At 39.5% G+C, this 19,917-nt stretch overlaps 1 protein-coding gene across 1 annotated transcript in view; it reads left to right on the top strand.

Annotated features, from left to right (window-relative positions):
• Nucleotides 1-19,917, top strand: part of TMEM117 (transmembrane protein 117) — a 178,067-nt gene that overhangs the window by 134,209 nt on the left and 23,941 nt on the right. Inside the window, exon 6 of the mRNA XM_054280845.1 lies at nucleotides 8,542-8,701. Coding sequence (XP_054136820.1) covers nucleotides 8,542-8,701 — 160 coding nt within the window. The remainder of the gene's footprint in view (nucleotides 1-8,541; nucleotides 8,702-19,917) is intronic.

Consider the following 19,917-nt stretch of genomic DNA (forward strand, 5'->3'; position numbering starts at 1 on the left):
ACTGTGCTTTCAGAAAAAACTGGAATAACATAAATGCAGAAAAGAAATATGAGTCTAAAATATCCTGAGGGAAACATTCAGAGTGTTGTTTATATAGTAAAACATTGATCAGGTTTAAAGTTCCATTAATGATTAAATTAAGTGTGAACAGAAGCAATGCTAATAAATTCAACAATTGAGAAGTAATTAATTATTCATGAAAGACTCACTTTATTAATTAATAATTTTTACCATTTTCTTACTTAGATGTTTTCAATTGTGCTTCTGAAAATCAATCAGTTTGTCTTAAATCAATCTTCTAGAAATCCAAATAATGCAGATTATACACAGGATTGAAAATATGGTGTTAAATCCACACTTACACTCTTTCTTGTTTCTAAAATTAGAATTTAATAATGTGTCTCAATTCAGGAAAATCAAGGAGATGTTGAGACATACTTCAAGCTCCTGCTCCAGGTTTGAAAAGCTTCATTTTAGGCTTTTAGAATAGCATTTCAATTACCATCGAAATGCACTTGAAATAGGTTTTTCCTTCTAAATGTTAAAACATATATCTTTTCCATTTCAAAATTTCTTTCCTGTTCTAAATTACAATGAATTTAAGACTTCACTGAATATTTCGTGGTAACTGAGAAATTGAGTCCAATAACATTTTGTTCTCATAGTGAGTTTCTAGCAATTGCTGAGGATGCTGGAAACATGAAAGCCAAAGTCCCTGTTTTGTATGTTTTGGCATATGTCCCATGTCTTGCTGTTATGATAAACAGCCTTTACTCACTCTAACCAGGGACTGGGAATAACTGAGCACTAAGACACATGGGTGTAGGAAATCTGTGTCCTGAGAATTGCTGACTCATGACTAATGTCATATCATGACTAATGCTGACTCATGTATACTAAGCAGACCAACTCCAGCTAGAGCATCTGAACAAATAGTGCCTTGTATCATGTAAAAATCTTCTTGTTATTGCATCCAGCTGGTCTCATTAACATTAATATTCAGACAGCTGGTCTGGCTTACTCAGAACAGGTAATGGCCTCTGCACCATTTGTATCACCTTGTGTAACTGAGATGCTGCCCAGCTCCTCAACCACAATGAGGTGCAGGGATTGTGCCTGGTTCTGACACAGCTTCCCTCAGATTGCAGAAATCACCCCTTTCACAGGTAAATTTTGCATATTGATGAGCTGCACTTGTCTCAATATACACAATTTTTGCTGCATAATTGCCAGGCAGGTCTATCCTAAGGCATATTGTTGCTCTGAAAATATTTTTTTAAAATCTTTTTTTCTGTGATTTTTTGAGCAGCTGTCTTCCACTCCCATTCCATTGATGAAATAAGCGATGTATCCATCTGAAAGTAAAACAGAAAAATGGCTTCTCTTTACCTTATATAGAATTGTGTTTGGTTTTCCGTTTTGGTTCAGGTTATTTTCCAAATGCTTTCTGCTGGAGTTAAGCAATTAACTTCTAACTTTGGAATTTGAACATGAAATAGAATTCCTTGGATATGATTCAATATGCAAGGTAGTATGATTATACTACCTTGCATATTATAGTGATTGAAAATATTCTTTACAAGTGAGACCCTGAACTTTCATAAACTGTTTTTGCTTTTTTGTGTCACAGATAGGAAATAGCATTTGAAATGTAAAGCTTATGGTGATGAGTTTAATTTAAATGAGCTGCTGTTTGAAATAGATAACACTTTCATTTTAGTAAATTAACGGTGTGGCAAAAAGAAACTCAAAGATGCTTCTACCTGTAATAAAAAAATTATGCTCTCTAGAATTCTGATATTGCACCATGTGATTACATTACCTAATCTTATTAATTTTATTACATGAAACATAGCAAAATGTTTCCTTTCTATATTAACATAAATGTAATTTCAGGCTTTATACAAATCTTTGGGCAAAAATCCCAAATAGCTCTGGAATCATATTGATACACTCTAATAAAACCAAAACTGTTACAGTCAAAAGATAGATGTAAAGCAAGGTTTGTGGGAAGGGTTGTTGGGATTAGGTTAGCTGCAGGAACATCTGGGGCTGGAAAAGGCAAGACAAGGTGATCCCAGCAAGGCCCCAGCCTTGCTGCTCCTCCACTTTTCTCATCTGGAAAATCCATAGGATTTGCTTACTGTTAGGGCTTAAACTGGGTTTGGGGTTAGGTTTTAGTGTTCAGTTTAAGGTTAGGGTTGAGAGAGTCAAAGAACCTAGAGCTCCAGGAGCACTGGGGCTGGAAAAGCCATGCCAGCACCATCCCAGCAAGGCCCCAGCCTTGCTGCTCCTGAATCTTTCTCAACTGGAAACCCATTGTATAGGGTTAGGGCTAGCATAGTGCTGGGGCCAGGATTAGGCTCAGGGTTAGTGTTAGCTTTAGGGTTAGGGTTGAGAGAGTCAAAGAGCCTAGAGCTCCAGGAACACTGGGGCTGGAAAAGCCATGCCAACATGATCCCTGCAAGGCCCCAGTGTTGCTGGGCCTCCATTTCTCTGGTCTAGAAAACCCATAGGAATTTTTTAGGTTTAGAGATGAAGCTGGTGTTAGGGTTAGGATTAGGGTTATACTTAAGGTTAGGGATGAGAGATTAAAAGAGCCTCAAGTTCTAGGGACACTCTGGAAAAGGCATACAAAGTCAATCCCATCAGGGTCCCTGCCTTGCTTCTCCTACATCTTTCTGAACTAGAAACCCCATAGTGTGAATATATAAAAAAGCAGAAAACCAATTCGAATGTTGCCACCTTAGAGCGTCCTTTATACTCTGTGGTGTCCAATTTCTTCAGCTCACCAGTCAGAATGACAAGAAGCATTGTTTAGAAGACTTAACTGGGAACCTGTGGTTCTCAAAATGTGCAGTGTTTGCTATTGATAAGAAGTTATGAGCCATACACAGTATAGAGAGTTCCAGACAGATATTTCAGGGCTGGTAGTTACTGACAAATGATGAATTACTTATATATATTACTTTCAGCAGGACAGAAGTCAGGCACACACTTCTGTGGTGACAAGGACATTAAAAAATAATGTGATTCAACATTTGAATTATAAACCATTTTCTTCTAATTGTTATTTAACTTCAGATAATTAAGTCTCATTGATGGTAATCTGCATTAATGTAATTTCTCCCACTTATTCATGCCTGCAGAGTATGCCATGGGGAGTGTGGTGCTCTGAAATCTGACAATAGTATTGCTCCATATCTCTGCCACGTACTTGTCTCCATCAGGATCAAATACCTTATTTTAACAAAAGAGTTCCAATAATTAACTCACCAGATATTCCTAGATTTCTAGGGTCTGTATGTATTACCAATTCCCTTCAGTAGCACATTTCTGGGATGAACCTGCCTGTTACCTCTCCATCTGCCCTTTGGTTAATGGTATGGATTGCTCAGGGGTGCACAGGTGGGTTTTCTTCTGGATACGTCTGAAGTGAACACTGGGATCTCACCTGGTGTGCTAAAGTTATGGATGTGTGCTCAGGTCAGTCCACACTACCCAAACACTGTGAAAATGGGATCCTCAGCACCAACTGTGTCACTCTGTGGCACTGCAGTAGCTGCTGGTAGCACAGGAATCTCGAGGCCCTGCTCTCTCTTTAGAGAACTGTCCTGTAGGGGCAGAAGAGCAGGGGCCAGCTGGAGGATTGAAGTTGTGCTGCTCCAGGGAACACAGATGCTTTCCACCACCAGAGCATCTGTCCCTTATATTTGCTTAATTGCAGAAGTGATTCTGACACCAAGCAACAGGCAGACTAAATATTTTATTTTGAATGGGCCTAGAGTTGCTATTTTTGACAGATTAAATAACAGAGCCCTTCTTAATTAAAATGAGTGAAATAAAAAGTGTTGGCATTTGTATATGAACATCTGCAGTAGCATTGTTCTTTATAGTTATTGTATACTGTGTGACTCTGTATTTGGCCAGTGCTGATTCTGAGATTAAAAATTATGCAGAGTATTTGACTCAATGGATTATCTTTCTTTGCTGAGGACTGGAAGCCCTTTTTAAATATAAAGAGCAGTCAAATTTGTTGTTCCTTTTCTGTATCTGTTTTCACAGGATATTTGCTACTGTTTGGGTACGTTCATGAGAAGTTGCCAAGGCAATTAGAGCCAGTGCAGGTGCATTCCAAGCAAGTGAGGGATTGTGACATATGGGGGGTGGTTTCTGAGTTGGGGACACCCCAGGCAAGTGCAGAGACATGCCAGGAGCTGGCTGTGTGATGTGAGTGGGACAGCAGTAATGGCAAACACCCACTCCCACAAAGAGCAGCCATAAGGAGTGTGACTGACCAGTTTCTTGGTCCTGTGTTCCATCCCAAATAAGCATTGTATTAAGCAATACTTGGAATTCTTCTTAACAATGTTTCATGATTTACAAATGACCCAGCTTAGTCACAATTATGTGTGAAATTAAGATGAAAAGTTCTCAAGATGCTGAGCCATACAAATCTGAGAGCTACTTTTAAGCACAAGTTGGTTTTTTCTGGAAAATGTGTAGTAAAAGGGCCAGATAGTGGTTTTGCCTCTTGAAAAAGACAAAATGAAAATGCAGAAAATAGCTAAAATTTGTCTTTCATCTCTTCAGTTGGTCTTAACAGAACTCTTACTATCTGATCTTCAAAGCTGTAGCATCACAAAAGATTTAGCAGAGGGTCATGTAAGAGAAGAAACTTCTAAATATCTCCAAAAATGAGCAGCTCAAAGTCACAAGCAAAGGGAAGGTGGTGTTGTGCAGAGAATTGTATTTAGCCTTTGAATTAAAAACTTCATTTTCTATATGTTACAGTTTGAGAAATTAAGTTCTATCACAGACCAAAATCCATTTTTTATATACTTTGCCCTGCTGATTTGGACATGAAGAATCATGAGACTCCAATTAGAAACAGTTCTTGTTTCCAACATTAGATGTTTTGTGAATTTATACATTTATTAGCTTGTCTTTTATCTTTCCAGGGACATTTTCTGGATTGTTCAGGTCTTCACTCAATACAGACAAATAACAGACTGATTCCTGAGGGTGTGGCTGGATGGAGTCAAAGATACCTCTGGTGTAGGTTTGGAATGGCTTTGTGGTGCTGCCTTGGGGCTGCAAGATAACGAGTTGTGGCCTCAAGGGCTCTGCTTAGGAGTTCCTGATGAGGGAGGTAGGACATGCTAAACAGCAGAAGAGAGTGTCTCCAAACATCCAGGATTTAAGATAACAGCAGCTCATTACGCTTCCTCTCTACAAGTTTAGGTTGTGATCCTGTCTGCCATGAGGGAACCACCATCAGTGACTAAAACTTGCTCAGGCTTCTGGCCCATGTGGTTCACAACCTCTCGTAATGTATAATATGCTGGATGATAGACATAAAGTTGGTCAGTTTGATCAAAGCTTACAGTGCAAGAAAGTGTTGTGGAAAGGGGCAGAAGGGAAGATGCACCTGTTTTGGACCTTGCCAAGTTTTTGAGAACCAGATTAGTCTGTTGACAAATGGGCCTGTAGTATGGATTCAGTTTGCCATGAGTGATTTGGTTTGACAAATTCATGACCAAACTCAGTCCTGGTAATTAAAGATTATTATAGAGATACAGTCTAAGAAATTGCCTGGTTTTTGAGAGGTTTCTGGCAGCAAAAGTTCTTCCCTTTCAGCCTCTCCTTTTTTATCCCTCCCCAGTAGCACTGGGGATTTTGAGTAATCGCTGGTGGTGATAAGCACAGTAGTGACTTTTTTGGACCTACCTAATAATTTTAACTATTCAGTATGCTATTGGTCTAGACAGTGTTTATTTGCACTCTTAAGGAGTATGCAGTAGGTTGTAAAATGTGTGTTATTGCAGCTGAATAGGTGTCCAGGGCACATAATCATTCAATACAGCAAGTTAGAATTAGAAGTGAAATATAAAAGGGTATTTCCTTTGTGAACTAGAGACAGAAATTGCATTTCTTAATGTCTGGTACAGAGAAGAGTCAGTCCTCTCTTGGCCTTCACCTTGTAGCCTTTCTCCTTCTGTAATGAGGAGAGGTCCTGCCAGCAATATGGGGAATATTTTGATGGTGTAGCTCTTTCTCAATAATGTGCATTGCAGAATAAAGGGCAAACTATACTGGGCTAGGTGTAGCAGGGCAGCTCACACTGGTTTATCCAATACAAGTTATGACAAGTAAAATTAAATCCTCATCTTTTTTTCTTAATCTCCAGGACTCTGTACTTTCACAAGAAGCGAACTGAACTCTAACCCAAAAAAACTCAGTTTATAATAACTCCAAAAGCGCGTATTGAATATCTTGCTGTGTTCCAGTATCATAGGTCAAAAATACAACTGAGTACTAATTATGCTGTTTAATGAGACCATTTTGAAAGTCTATTTCTAACCTTCTTTGTTGGTCTCGCATTTTCTTATTCTATTAGCGGCCCATTTTCTGCTCCCTTCCCTCCCTGTTTGACATTTCAGAATGAATAACAAAGCCATTTTCTAAGTGCATATGCATTTCCTCAAGGAAATCAGGACTTGAGCACACACATCAGTCTTTGCATGCATGCCAACAAAGCATGAATAAAAATAAGCCTGCCTTTGCCTGCTTACATGCCAAAGTCTGATCTTCCATGCTTTGAACTCTTGCTCCAAAATGCAAATACATAATTCAAGAGGACTGAGGCAGAATAGTCTTGAGCATAACTTCTGGGTATATGCTTCCTATAGCAGAATACTCAGATTTGAATTATAGTTTTAAACTTCCTCTGCCCCAGGAGAGGTGGTTCCACAGAAAGAGGTCAAGGAAAATCAGGGTGCCTAGTGGCTGGGGGAGTCTGCCTTGGTCAGCAGACAAGTGCTGAGCATTGCTTTCTTTCTGGAGAACCTTTCAGGTAAAGTAAGAACATTAACCATGAGAATTTCAGATATGAAGGTGACATAAGTAGGAAAAAAAACCTTTGTGTGTCTCAAGAGACTGTATGCAAAAGAGAGAGAACTGTCTTTCCAAGTAAACTGTTCTGTGTATGTACCAAAGTGGAGCTTGTGGAAAAGTCAGTCAGGTTCAGGTATGGACAGTTGAGATGGTAGGTAAGCAAATGTTTTGGGATAAGAGGGCTTGACTATTCCTCAGGTCTGATTACATCTAATATGCCTCATTTATTGGTTTTTTCTTGCCTAGGTGCTCATAATTCTTTCCAGGAAAATTGTTAGTGTGTCAACCATAGTGTTGCATGTAACTGAGTCAATTTATTAAGAACAAAAATAGAAATTCCAAGGTAAAGGTGGTAGCAATCAAGTAATTTTGTGTCTCATTACATTGAGGAAGTGCAGCCCATCATGTCACAGAAGAATAATGTCTATGAGTCTAAATGTATTATATTATTGCCTATGTGCATATTTGCTTTCCCTTCCTCACATATACAGACAAGGCTGCTGTATAAAAAGAAATGCATACAGACTGGTAGTGGGTAACTGCTGGTGTGCAATTTTTTTCCCTCTGCTGAGTATTCGTCCTGTTTGGAAATGTCATGGGAAATATTCTTCACTTTAATTTACAACCCTCAGTAGCTGCAGAAAATGTGATATTATTGCTGTAGAAAAAAAAATCCTGCCACAATTATTTAGCCATGAGCATGCATTCAGATTTTGATATGCCACTATTATAGCACAGATTTGCTGACAGCTATGGCTACTGGAAGAAGCCTTGCTCACCCTTAAATTACCAGCTAAATTTTCCAGCTTCCACGGAACAAGAAATTCAATCAGTCACTGCTGCCAGCTCTGTAAGGTATTACCAAAGTGATGCTGGAAATGATGCAGAGGTATTTTGCAGGGATAGCTTAGAAATATATTTTTTAAGTACTGTGTTTCAAAATTGTGTGAATTAGTCAGGTGTGTCTTCTGGAATTCTTGTAGCATTTATACAGAGGCCTTAATACTTTTGTGATTCACTCTTCACTGACTTCTCAGAAAAGTCATAAAATAGTTGAAAAGTTTTACAAAGGAAATTTTATAACACATAAAGCAAAATCTTTCTACAATCTCCAGAATTTGAAAACAATTAATTTATGCATTGATTTTTCTTTTTTTTTAGATGGAGACATGTTTCTGTATAAAAAGACTTCACAGTTAGTGTCTTACAGCTCCTACAGCTTAGAAAAGATTTTCAAAGGTTCTAATGTCTTTGGTGCCTTAGACAATGTTTTCTCAATTAGTTGATTTGAATTTGGCCTACATCATGCAGACCTTGGTACATTTTACTTCTTTCTTACTTTACTTAACTGGTTTTCATCTTCAGTGGAAAGTACAGAATGAAGAACCGGAGTAATATACTCCAGCTAATTTTGCAACATGCTTAGTACTAGATACTAAATTTATTTTCACTAAGGATACAGCTGACTGCTTTCTTTCTTAAATTAAAAGATTTGTTTGTGCACTTAATTTTTTTTAGTCTGTTTTCATCAGTGGGAAAGTGCTGATAAAATACTAGCTGACCATTAGAAGATAGATAAAATAGAATGATACATCTTCATTACTATCGTATTCTCTCTGAACTATTTTTTCTTCTTCCTTCCAGGACGGTTCTGTTTACTCTGACCTCTGTAGTTGTGCTTGTCATCACTACTGACTGGATCAGCTGGGACAAGCTGAATCGTGGATTTCTGCCAAGTGATGAGGTCTCAAGAGCCTTCTTGGCTTCTTTCATCTTGGTGTTTGACCTTCTTATTGTCATGCAGGTACACTCTCCTAATGTTCCACTCAGGCTGTTGAGGCTGCCTAGTCACTCTATTTCTTCTAGAGCAAATGGTGTTTAGCTAAGGCTACAAAAAGGTAAATAAATGTTTAGTTTGCAATCACTACGAGTAATGGCATTTTATAACACCATTCTCAGTAATTTTGCAAAAAAAGGCCTCTGGCCTTCGATTGCGAAAATATTGCTGATTTCTCTTCTTAGAGTGCTAGAAGAACTGCATGAATTTCCAAATTAGAAAGTGTTTTCTGCAAAAATTACATCAGGAAAAGAAACCGCAGCTGGTTGTTTTGTAAATTCAAATCTTCTCTTAGGAAGATGAGATATATGCAGACAAACAAGAAAGAAATACTTCCAAATTTCAAGCATTTACAATATTAGGTATACACATACTAAAATACTTTAATAGATGAAAATGAGTATTTGCTATTAAGATTCAGCTTTCCACTTCTACGTGAATTTATTTTACTTGATGACAGGTCCTTGTAGTGTAATGACTTCTGCCTGAAAGCTTAACTGGCGAGATGATTCATTGTAATCTGCCTGATGTCTGCTGCTTTGAATCTACCTGCTAAGAAAGCAGTCTGGGTCACAATTATGTGGCCAAAAACCTTATTCATGTGATGCTGTCCTCTCCCCTTTGCATCTGCATTTGGTTTGAGCCCTGTGTGAATAATTCACCCAAAGCTCTGTTACAAATTATGTCATTTGGGCTGAGGTAAGGAAAAGGAGCATGGAAGGCCCCTGACTGCTCTTAGTTCTAGATATGTTAGATCTTAGTTCTAGATACTGCTGAACTGAAGGTCAGCAAAGAACATGACAAGAACCAATGGATCCATCCTCTCCAATATATTATTAATTCTGCCAGCAGAGAGCGTTTCTGAGACACTCAGTTCTTTTTAAAAAGCTATCTATTACTTGAGTAATTATCATAGAGGTCACAGTGATGGCACTCAGATTTTATCACTGCTGTACTAGGACTTGCAAGGTACATAGAGTCCTACAGCTGAGTTTTGTTTTCCAAAGTCCACTACTGTTAAGTTCTCACTGTGATTCATGTTTAGAACTGGGAGGATAAGAAAGGAAATATTGTTTTTCTCATAATACTGCTTTTCTTGTAAGATTTCTGTTGCTTTGCTTTCTCTGCCTTTGAATTTTACATTTTGTTTGATGTTTCAAAAAGATTCAAGAGAATGTATAATAAATTATTGTACTTTATAGAGCTGTAATGAAAGTATGAATGAAAATGTATCAAGCATTTGATACATACTGAATTTGATATTGCATGCAGGCTAGAAAAACAGAGCTGTCTTCATATAAAATAACTATTAAACCATCCTTTTGGCTTTGAAAAATGAAATCCCAGTATTTTGATCTTGGAGTTGCTGAATATAGAGAAAAATCTTATGTGAAACAGCTTGTCCTGAGTACTCTTTCATATTTTTATAACACAAAGCAAGAGCCTCTTTTTAATTGCATTTCTAAGTGATATTTGTATGATGGAGTTATCTGTTTACTTGAAGTTATTTATTTGGACTGTGAAAATATGGTGGCATATTTTATTTAAAGTGTAGTTTTAGCATTGCTACTGCAATAATGCTATGTTGAGAGAGTAAAGTATTAAATCACATGGAATCAGAATGGGCCAGGTTGGAAGTGACCAGAGTGGGTCATCTGGTCCAACCTCCCTGCTCAAGCAGAGTCATCCTAGAGTACATTGCACAGGTTCTTGAATATCTCCGGTGAGGGAGACTCCACAACCTCTCTGGGCAACCTGTTCCAGAGCATGGTCACCTGCACAGTAAGAATTTCTTCCTCATTTTCAGGTAGAATTCCTTGTGCATCAGTTTCTGCCCATTGCCTCTTGTCCTATTGCTTGGAACCACCAAAAAGAGCCCGGCTCCATCCTTTTGCCACCTTCCCTTCAGATACTGACAGAGATTGATAAGGTCATCTCTCAGATGTGAACTTAGCAATAAGGGCAGGTGACCAGTGAGAGGTTTTCAGATGAGTCAGGGTAGATGGAACTTTGCCTTTAACAAAACTGATGACAGATCCAGCTCCATTTCTGAGGCAGGTTTTACAGGGAGGAGCCACACACTCTGGACTACTTTTGTCAGAGTTATGTGGAGTGTTTCATTCCACTCAGAGTATATTGCTCTTCCTAGCAGATTTTAGACACGCCTGTCAAACAGCATTACAGAAATGGATAACCATTTTGAAGACACACTTGTACTCAGCTAATTGTGCAATGTTTGCCCAGGAATCCTGCTGTTAGGGCTGGCTCTGTTGTAGTGCATCCCCAGTGGCCTGCAGATCTCTAAAGGAGAAGGGACGGGTTCAAGTGGGGTGACTTTGGGAGAAACCTTTCTGTAGCAAGTAATAGAATTTCCTTCCTGCAGTCTCTCACACAATAAAGACTTCCCCCTCTTCTTGTGTCCTTTCTACATCCTCATCTATCTATAGATTGTGGAAGTGTTCCTTATCAGGACTGATGTAAGCCATTCGAAAATAATCCTGAAAATAAAAGAAATAAAAGTGAATTAAAGGAGAGAAAATGACAGTTTTGACCCAAAGCTTCACTTTGTACTTATTATGACATTCAAGTGACATACCTGAGTATATTCCTAAATACCATTTAACAAAAAAAAGTACAATGTTTCTCATGCCATTATTGGCACCATGGCACTTCTTTGTAGTGGGTCAGATGTGAATCTTTCTTTCCTATCCTAGATTTCTTTTCTTGAATCTGCCTCTACAGCTACTACTTATGGATTTATAGCTTCATTGAATTCCCCAGTCCCAAAGTGCTGGGTTTTTTTCCCTGAGAGTTATTGCTTTGAATGATATCAAGTGTCTTTCCTTTCAACTTTGAACATAGAGCGCTAGCTCTCCTGAGCTCCACTTTCATGCATCAGGCATCTGTTTTCTCTTAATTTTCCTGTCTCATCTCTGCGACTGGTAACAAGGGAGTGAGTTATTGTGTGCTAGAGGGGCTAGTTAGTGTGGTCCCAGGAATGGCCACCTCAGGAACAAGCACATAGAAATGGAGTGTCCTACAGAGTGAAATGTCCCTGCCTTTCTCCTGGTCGGGAAGTAAGGCTCTGAGTAACCAGGGCATGGAGCCTCCTTCACTTTGTTGTTTACTGAGGATAGGGCAAAAAGAATGGAAATGTGTTCTATTTACAGATCAGAGAATGAAATAATGCTTTGGCAATCCAATGGTTTTATTTTAAAGGAAAAAACTTTAGAGTTTAATGAATACAATATAATGAAAGTGTAGGTAATGTTTATGTAAAAGGGTGATGAGGGGCAAAAAGCATTGATATGTGTAATTAAAACCCAGAAGCTTCTGTTGAAATATTTTCAAGATCCAGCCGGATATATAAATTCCTTCTAAAAATCCTTGAAATATTCTTTTGCCCCCCTGCCAGACCCCACTATAAATTACAGTTTATTTCTTCAAGTCTTTTAGTTACTTTGGGACTAAGAAAATTATAAGCAAAATCATTTTCTGCTGAGAAAATGTGGGTGTATTTTTTCCCTTATTGCACATTATATACCTTACCATTTTAACGAGCTGTCTGGTTTTTCTTGCAGTGTTACCATTCTGTGCTTGTCTAGTTTGATAACTGGCACCATCATTTTATGCTGGGGATTTTATTAAACAAGACATGTGAAGCACAGTATTTTTAAGTACATTTCATCTTTTATACTGATTGCAGATGGTTAAATCTTGCTTGGATGCATTATATTTATCTCAGGCATTATAAATCCAACTCCAGTATTTTCGTGAGCTGCTGTAACTTGATGTATTTGTGATGACCTGAATCCTCTTGTGCCAATTTATACTGGCTGAGGGCTGAGCCCTTTTTTTAGCTCTGTCACTTAGTTCCTCATTTGCAGAAGAGGAACAACTGTAGTTCTTTTCTTTCACTATTTATGTGATTGTCTGCTTGAGCCCCCAAGGTGCTCAGTGAAGGAGGCTGACTTGGTACAGCTTCTAGTGTAATCAGGCACCAGTCCCAGCTGGAGCCTCATGGCTCTGAGATGACTACACACAAAATGAATTAGCTGGAAAAGCTTCTCATTTGTCACAGTCATTCCCTTTTACCCTGACAACGGGTACATGCCATACATGTGACACTCAGGCCCTTCTTTGCCAGTGCAGGTGTTTGCCTGAAATAACAAAGCAGTTGTCTAAAAGCAGACCCAGCATTTTCACATACTGCCTCTGGAAACCAACATATCCAGCCCAAATTCACAGAAAAACATGCACTCATAGGAACAAGAAAATCTGGGAATTATTTGCAAATCTTTCACAGGAATATTTTCATCTTTAACAGCAAGGAGAGCCTTTTCATAGATTCTGCTGTAATCAGTGTGTGATAGGCTTTGTTATTGCTGGGTCTATGTGTAAGAAAGGTTGCATTGCTTAAGAGTATATTGGAGTGATTTATGTTGGTATAACAGTAATGGTGACATTCAGATAATTTCAGCTCTCCACAGCAATGCTCTGGAATGTATTATTTGACTGTAGAAATCTGCTCTGTTATGAGCGTTACACAGGTTTTTATGTAAAAATAAAAATTCTGAGATGAGGCTGAACAGGTTCAGCTGCTTTCTAAGTGAAAGAATTGCTTGCAATTTTTAAATGCAAGCAATGAATTAAAAAGAGAAAGATAAACCTCAGTTTGCCATCATTAGACAGAGCACTGCCTTGGCAACAAGTTTCATGCCCATCCTTATCTTACCCTTAGCTACGTGGCATATTGAACATACAAGACTTACAGACAGGTTGTACAGAGCATACAGATCTACCTATCAATAATACTGAATTCAAGTAAGAAGAGGGAGCAAGAACAGCTTTGTTGCTCTTAATCAAAATTTAGAGGGGAAAAGAAAAAAGAATATGCTTGAGACTGTTAGTCTAGCTGAGTTATTTTTGCAAAGCTGATTGAATGGCATACATTTACACTTTCTCAAGAAGTTTGAAAAAGTACATTAACAAAAAGACAATTATTTTTATTGCCTTTGACTTCTTCTAACATGCTATAAAGCTTCTGCTTTTATTTGTATAACAAAACAGACATATTTAATCACTGAGTGTCTTGAGATACCAAATGCATTAGATATTTTACATCTGTTAGAATCCAGACTTTACTGAGCCCATCAAGAAATAATTTGTTTCCATATGTATAGAGGAGGAGAAGTATTCCCTAGTGCTTTTAGTGATTTGAAATTATAGGTTGTGATGGTTGTCTGAGTTTCAACTATCATTTAATCACTCAGCTATACTGTGTTTGGCATCATGTCCCTGTGGGTCATAGGTGTTGTGTAAGTGCGGCCTTCAGTCAACCAGGTTTCTAGTTTCCTACAGGTCAGAAGTTAAAAACTTCCCTCCTTCTGGAAACTGACCATGTTTGCTTCTCTGTGATGTAATGATTTTTAGGGAAAGAAGATTCCCCAGAATAACACCAGGTTTGACAGAGAGATTGGGCGCCAGCACTGCATAATACAGTGTAATTTCTGTATTTCCCACTGGAGCAGCAAAACAATAAAATCAGCATGCCTATAGAGTCTCACAAAGTCTCAGTAGTGTCCTGCAGCTGGCTTTGGACTGTACTATGCCTGGGCTGGTCCCCAAAAAATTAACCTCTTCTTTATCTCTTCCTAGTACCCAGGTAGTATTTGCAATATAATTTTTATTAAGATTCCTAAGAGCCCTGCCTGAGCCAATGGGTGCTGTAGGCATATCAACACGTCATTGCTCTTGTTGAAACGGTACAAGCAGAGACAAAGGTGATGCTGCTCAAATTGGGAAAGAGCTGTAGTTTTCACCTCACTTTCCCCAACACTTTTTTGATTGCTGCAGTGGCCAGCAATGCTGAACTTGTCTTGATACCTCTAATGCTGGAATGACACAGCCTCAGGTAGTGTGTGATGGTGCCATGTGCTTTCATCTCCCACTTCATTAGCAGAGAGGGCAGCCACAGGCATGGAGGGGACCATCCATTAGCAACCAATGCAAGGTGGAGCTGTCAGAGCCTCTGAAATCAGTCACAGCAGGCATGGGATCCATTTCTCCCTGGATGAAAATAGCTGAATTGAAGAGCTGCTTTCAGGACTGGCTGTGGGAAAGGCAGTGTGTCCTAAGACAGCCCAAAGCTGGGAGTGGTTTGAAGCACTTATGAGGGCCATAAGGTAGAAAAAGCCCAGGCCCAGCAGTCTTGGCTGCAGCTTCAAGCCTGGCCACCTCCAGCTCATAGCAGACATTTAAAAGCAGTTCCCTGTCTCTGCATTAAGATCATGGTGGTAGCATGATAGTCCTGCTGTGCATGGTAGCACATCAGCAGAGAGAAAGGTTTGAAATTGGCTTAATCCCCTGCAATGGTCTCCCTCCATCCAGCAGCACTGTGTGGTGCACCAGAGACACAGGAGGAGGCGCAGACCAAAGGCAATTGCTCCTGGGGAAGTACTCATGGTTTCAGTGACCCAGCCTTGGCAGGGCTGCTTTTCTGCTGTGGCCAGCCAAATTTGGCCATCACCTTCAAGAAGCTTTTACTCTGTCCTGGTCAACTCTGTTTCCATCTCTTTTTTAATAATCCTAGAAACCTCTGGAGCACTGCAGTTCTCAGTGAATTCATGGCTTGCACCCCTGCCAGCATTAATTTAGTGATACAGTAAGTCAGAAGACTGCACTGTAGTTGTTCTGGCTGGTAATGGTCATTTTGTCTGTGATTTTATTTCATCTTTCAGGAGAGACATTAAAGCTCTTTCTTTCATATAAACCCAGCTTTGATTTCACTCTCCATCAGGTCTCACTGAGCTTTGCTGTGATGTTGTTTCCCGCATCACGTACCACACAAGGAATTAAATGATGGAAATTTGTGGCTAGGTAATCCATTCTATTGCTTGTACATGAAAATGAGAAAACAGTGTACATCACTTTCTATGTATCTCTCTATGGATTTAAGGATATAATCCTGTAATCCTCCTTGGGTGGCTCTTTACTTTTAGTTTCGCTCAGGTGGTTTTTGGACTTGACTATATACAATGTGCAGCATGCATTTGCTCTGGTCTATAATGAAATTTCATTCTACTTCAGAACTGTGTGCCCAAAGTGGAGAAATAATTCTCGACAACAGCACTGATCCCATGTATAAAATACAATCTGTTAAGGAGTAGGTGGCAGAAAAGACATGATTAAGTGATCTGCTTTATCAGACAGCTAGAGTTAGAGGAAACCAAGAAGACTCTAGTTCCCTGTCAGGAATGCAAGTGTACATTTTTATGATCTTGATTTGGCCCAGTTTTTGCAGACTGTGTGTTGGAGAAAGCTGCCCAGACTCCCCAGACTGTGCTGGGTGACATTTTTGAAGGCAGCTGCTTGGTGGTGTCCCAGCCACCTGCAAGTGCCACCTCCCAGACAAGAACTGCAGCATATTCTTTTGGCTCTGTGTTGTGCTTTCATCCTGACCTTAAGTTGAAAACAACAGCTACATCCTCTGAATGAATGCTAAATACCCTTGGGGATGTTTCTGGCATCTGGGCCAAACAATTACTGTACTAATCTAAATTACACAAACTCTTACTGTTCCTCAAGGTCAGGTTGCAAAGATTTTCATATCTGGACAATGTGTTCTAAATACAGGGGATTAGAGAAAGAAAAGCATCACACAAACAAGCCTAATATCAGAAATGAGCAGATGATAATTTAAGCAAGACAAATACAGTGATGTGTAAAAAATGGTGTTAAAAATGTGACAACACCACTGAAGCTGCAGAATTGTGCATTCAGGAATTAGGAGATGTCAGAATTAAGTCACCAGTATAAACTTTTCACCCCTGTTTTGTCCGTGCATTGTGATACAATCTTTAATTATCTATTCACATTCCATTTTTCCACAGGACCTCTCTCACTTGCTGCACTGGATGAATGGTGTTCACTTAATGAGAAGCTATTCGACATTTTGGTTTACCTTTTCTGTGCAGCCTGTGGCCCCAGGCCTTACTTACTGCACATAATTGGAACCTTGATATGAAGATGAAATCATTAATTTCCTTGTGGACGTTTTTTGTGACACTCATTGCTGTATTTCCTAAGGGTTTCTCAAGTATTAATATATTTATCTTCACAATAGCCTTCACAACAGGAGTATTATTGTCCATTATTGTCCACATTTTACACTGAGGCACAAAGAAATTAAAGTCAAAGAGCCCCTAATTTGAGATGTCTGAGGACATTATTATGAAAATTCATATTATTACCCATCTCTTATCTGAGCAGTTACCTAATTGAGGGAGGAGGGCCTAGCATATTATTTCATCAGTAACAGACAGAGCCACATATTTACTTGATGTAATCTTATATATAATTATACTGACAGCCCTATTTCTCTTGTAGCATTCAAACTATTTTAGAAGCAGTTTCTTTGCTTGCTTTGAATGATGCTTATAACTGTGTCAAATATCTAGCTCCATAAAAAGTCTGGTTACTTTTTTATGCTGATCTTAAAGGAGTAAAATTCAGTCCTATCTGGACAGTGCCATGCACTACAAGACTTTTGTTCTCCCCACAAATATTGTGTCATCTCTTCCTCTTCCAAGTGAAGCTAAATTCAGGTCCAGCTCTCATTAGTTTCAATACCAGCCATGGGTACTTGTCACTTGTACAAATCTAAGCTTAGGTAGGGTGGGGAGGCAATGCCACAGGGAAAAAAAATAGTTTGGTTCTAGAAATTCACTTGGTGTCTCTTAGATGTCTCATAGCAGAGTAGGTTGAGAGATGTGTCATAGCAGAGCTGGTCAAATGCAGTTTCTCCTAGCAGCAATGACTTCTGTAACAGGAGGCAAATGTTTTCACATCTGCTGCTGTCTCTTGCATTTACACCCCTCTTCCCACACACTTTCCAGCTTGTGCAGCAGATGCAGAGTGCAGCAGAACTACAGGGGTCTCTGTCACTATATATTTCCACCTCACAATCATAAATTAGATACTCTTTCATGAAAAAAAGTTGCTACTTCTCTGTGTGATCCAATAACTAAGAGAGGATTGTACCATGCCTACCCAAAGATACAGATAACCTTAGTCTGACATCTAGTTCTTGAGTCTTCACCATTGAAATATTCAGGCAGATGCCTTAATGGAGGACTTCCTGTGTGCATAAATCTGATATCTTTTTACAAAAATATAGCAATCTCAACATCAAAAGCCTGCCATATGAAATGTGTCTTATCAGGTACTGGAACTCTTACGTCCCCTGCAGGGATGTTTGCCATGTGAGCAACTGCTAATAGCAGTGTGTGCTTTTTCTTCCACTGAGACAGTTCATAAGAAAGAAGAGAAGTATACTTTGCCTCTGTACTTCACATCTGCTTGTTAACAGCAGAGAGTGGTAATGATTAGAGGCATGGTGGCCAGTCCAAACTCCAGAGCCAGTGTGGTGCTGACACTTTCTGATCACATCCCCAAGCATGGCTTTTTCCTTCCTGTCACTTCCAAATCCTCTCTCTGTGTCTCCTTTTTTGTACCCATCCTGGGTCCTGTTCTGTGACATATCCCATTATTTATATCCAATTCCAGCTTTAAGTCTTCATGTTTCTCATTTCTAGGCTCCATATTTAGCGAATCCGACTCATCTACCCTGCAGCTGCTGTTCAAACCAGAATCACTCCTCATCTCCCTTCCCCTTCCCCCTTTTTCCTTAACCAGCCAGTCCCAACCTCTTGCTCTCATCCCTACCCTCTTGCCCTCACTCAAGTCTCTCCTCTCTTCCCCCTCCTTTTCTGTAGTCTATTCCAATTTTCCTATCAAACCCTTGTGTCTCTGGTCATTTCCTTTCATAGCATGGCCCAGGCTGTGTGGCTGCCCATGGAAATGCCAAACCTTCTGCTCAGCCTTTAGAGAGGGTTGCTGGGGAGGGAGGAGGACAGGGTTTAATATGGAATAATTTAAGTAGAATGAGACCCTTAAGATCAAGTTATTAATCTAACACAGCCAAGTCCACCACTAAACCTTGTCCCTAAACATCACATCAAAGTGTCTTTCACATACTTCCAGGGATGGGGACTTAATCACTTCCTCAGGCAGCCTGTTCCAGTGCATATAATACAAAGTTTTGCTCTGGCTATGTACAGCTTGAAAAAGGTGTAAATACCTTTCCTTTGATTCAACATACTGCTCTGTTGTGCTATGAGTAAAATAAAAAGAAAAAGACCAAAATATTAAAATTAATTTTAGAAACTAGTCCGTGCTACACTCAGTCTCAGACCCAGAGCCAAATACCCTTTTACCTCCATCTTCCCTCAGCTCAAGCTGTACTTGACTAGCTCCAGCTGCACACAGAGTACTTGGGATTAGTAATTAGAGGAAAGCTGGCTCTCTGTCTCTTGGCTGCTGTGCAGGGCCAGCTCAGTCCTTGTTTGAGAGCAGCTCAGAGTCCTGCCAGCAGCAGCAAAAAATAGGGATGGAGACAAAGGGGAGATGGAGGATGCTCGGTCTCCCTTCTGAGATTTGCAGTTTCACTATAGAGCCTGATGCTCTAGGAGCTGAGGGACTCTTTGGCATGCTGAGGGATGCACACTTTGGGAAGATGCACATTTCTGAACCTTTAGCTAGATTTTTACAAGTATGAAAATTACTGACTTTTCAAAGGTACCTGAAACTTTTTCAGTTTGGGGCAAGTATTTACAGGGAAGCAAGAGGCACATCTCTGATGCAAAGTTGCTCCCTTGCTAAACTATATGTCTCCACTTGAGATATCTGCAGAGCAAAGCAACTTATTTTCTGTTTGGTCTCACTCTCAGAAGTGATTAAATGGTGCTAGTTGAAAATGTCAACACTCAAACCCAGAAACACAGAACCAGGTAGGGAAAAAAACCCCAAAAGCCAGCCTGAGGCACACACCAGGCATGGGCCATGTTCAGCCCAAGCAGTTATATTTGAAAAAGTTATAAGCAAATGAGATGAGTATGTGCACAAGCTCACTTGCATGGTAAGCAGCAGCACTGTGATGTCTGCTTGTTCCATATGGCACCTGCCACAGTGGTAGCTGGGTGTCCTCTTGTATGAATTCCTCTAGTGCCATTTTATATAGCAAAATGAACCCCAAACCACTCTCTTTTCATACTGCAAGGAACTTCCTGCATTTCTTTCAGTTACTTTTATAAAACTACACTAAGGGCTGAGTTTTCTCACTC

This window comes from Melozone crissalis, unplaced genomic scaffold (assembly GCF_028551555.1).
Source record: "Melozone crissalis strain CALT ecotype California unplaced genomic scaffold, PUWL_Pcris_2 ptg000004l_1, whole genome shotgun sequence".
NCBI classification, from domain to species: Eukaryota; Metazoa; Chordata; class Aves; order Passeriformes; family Passerellidae; genus Melozone; species Melozone crissalis.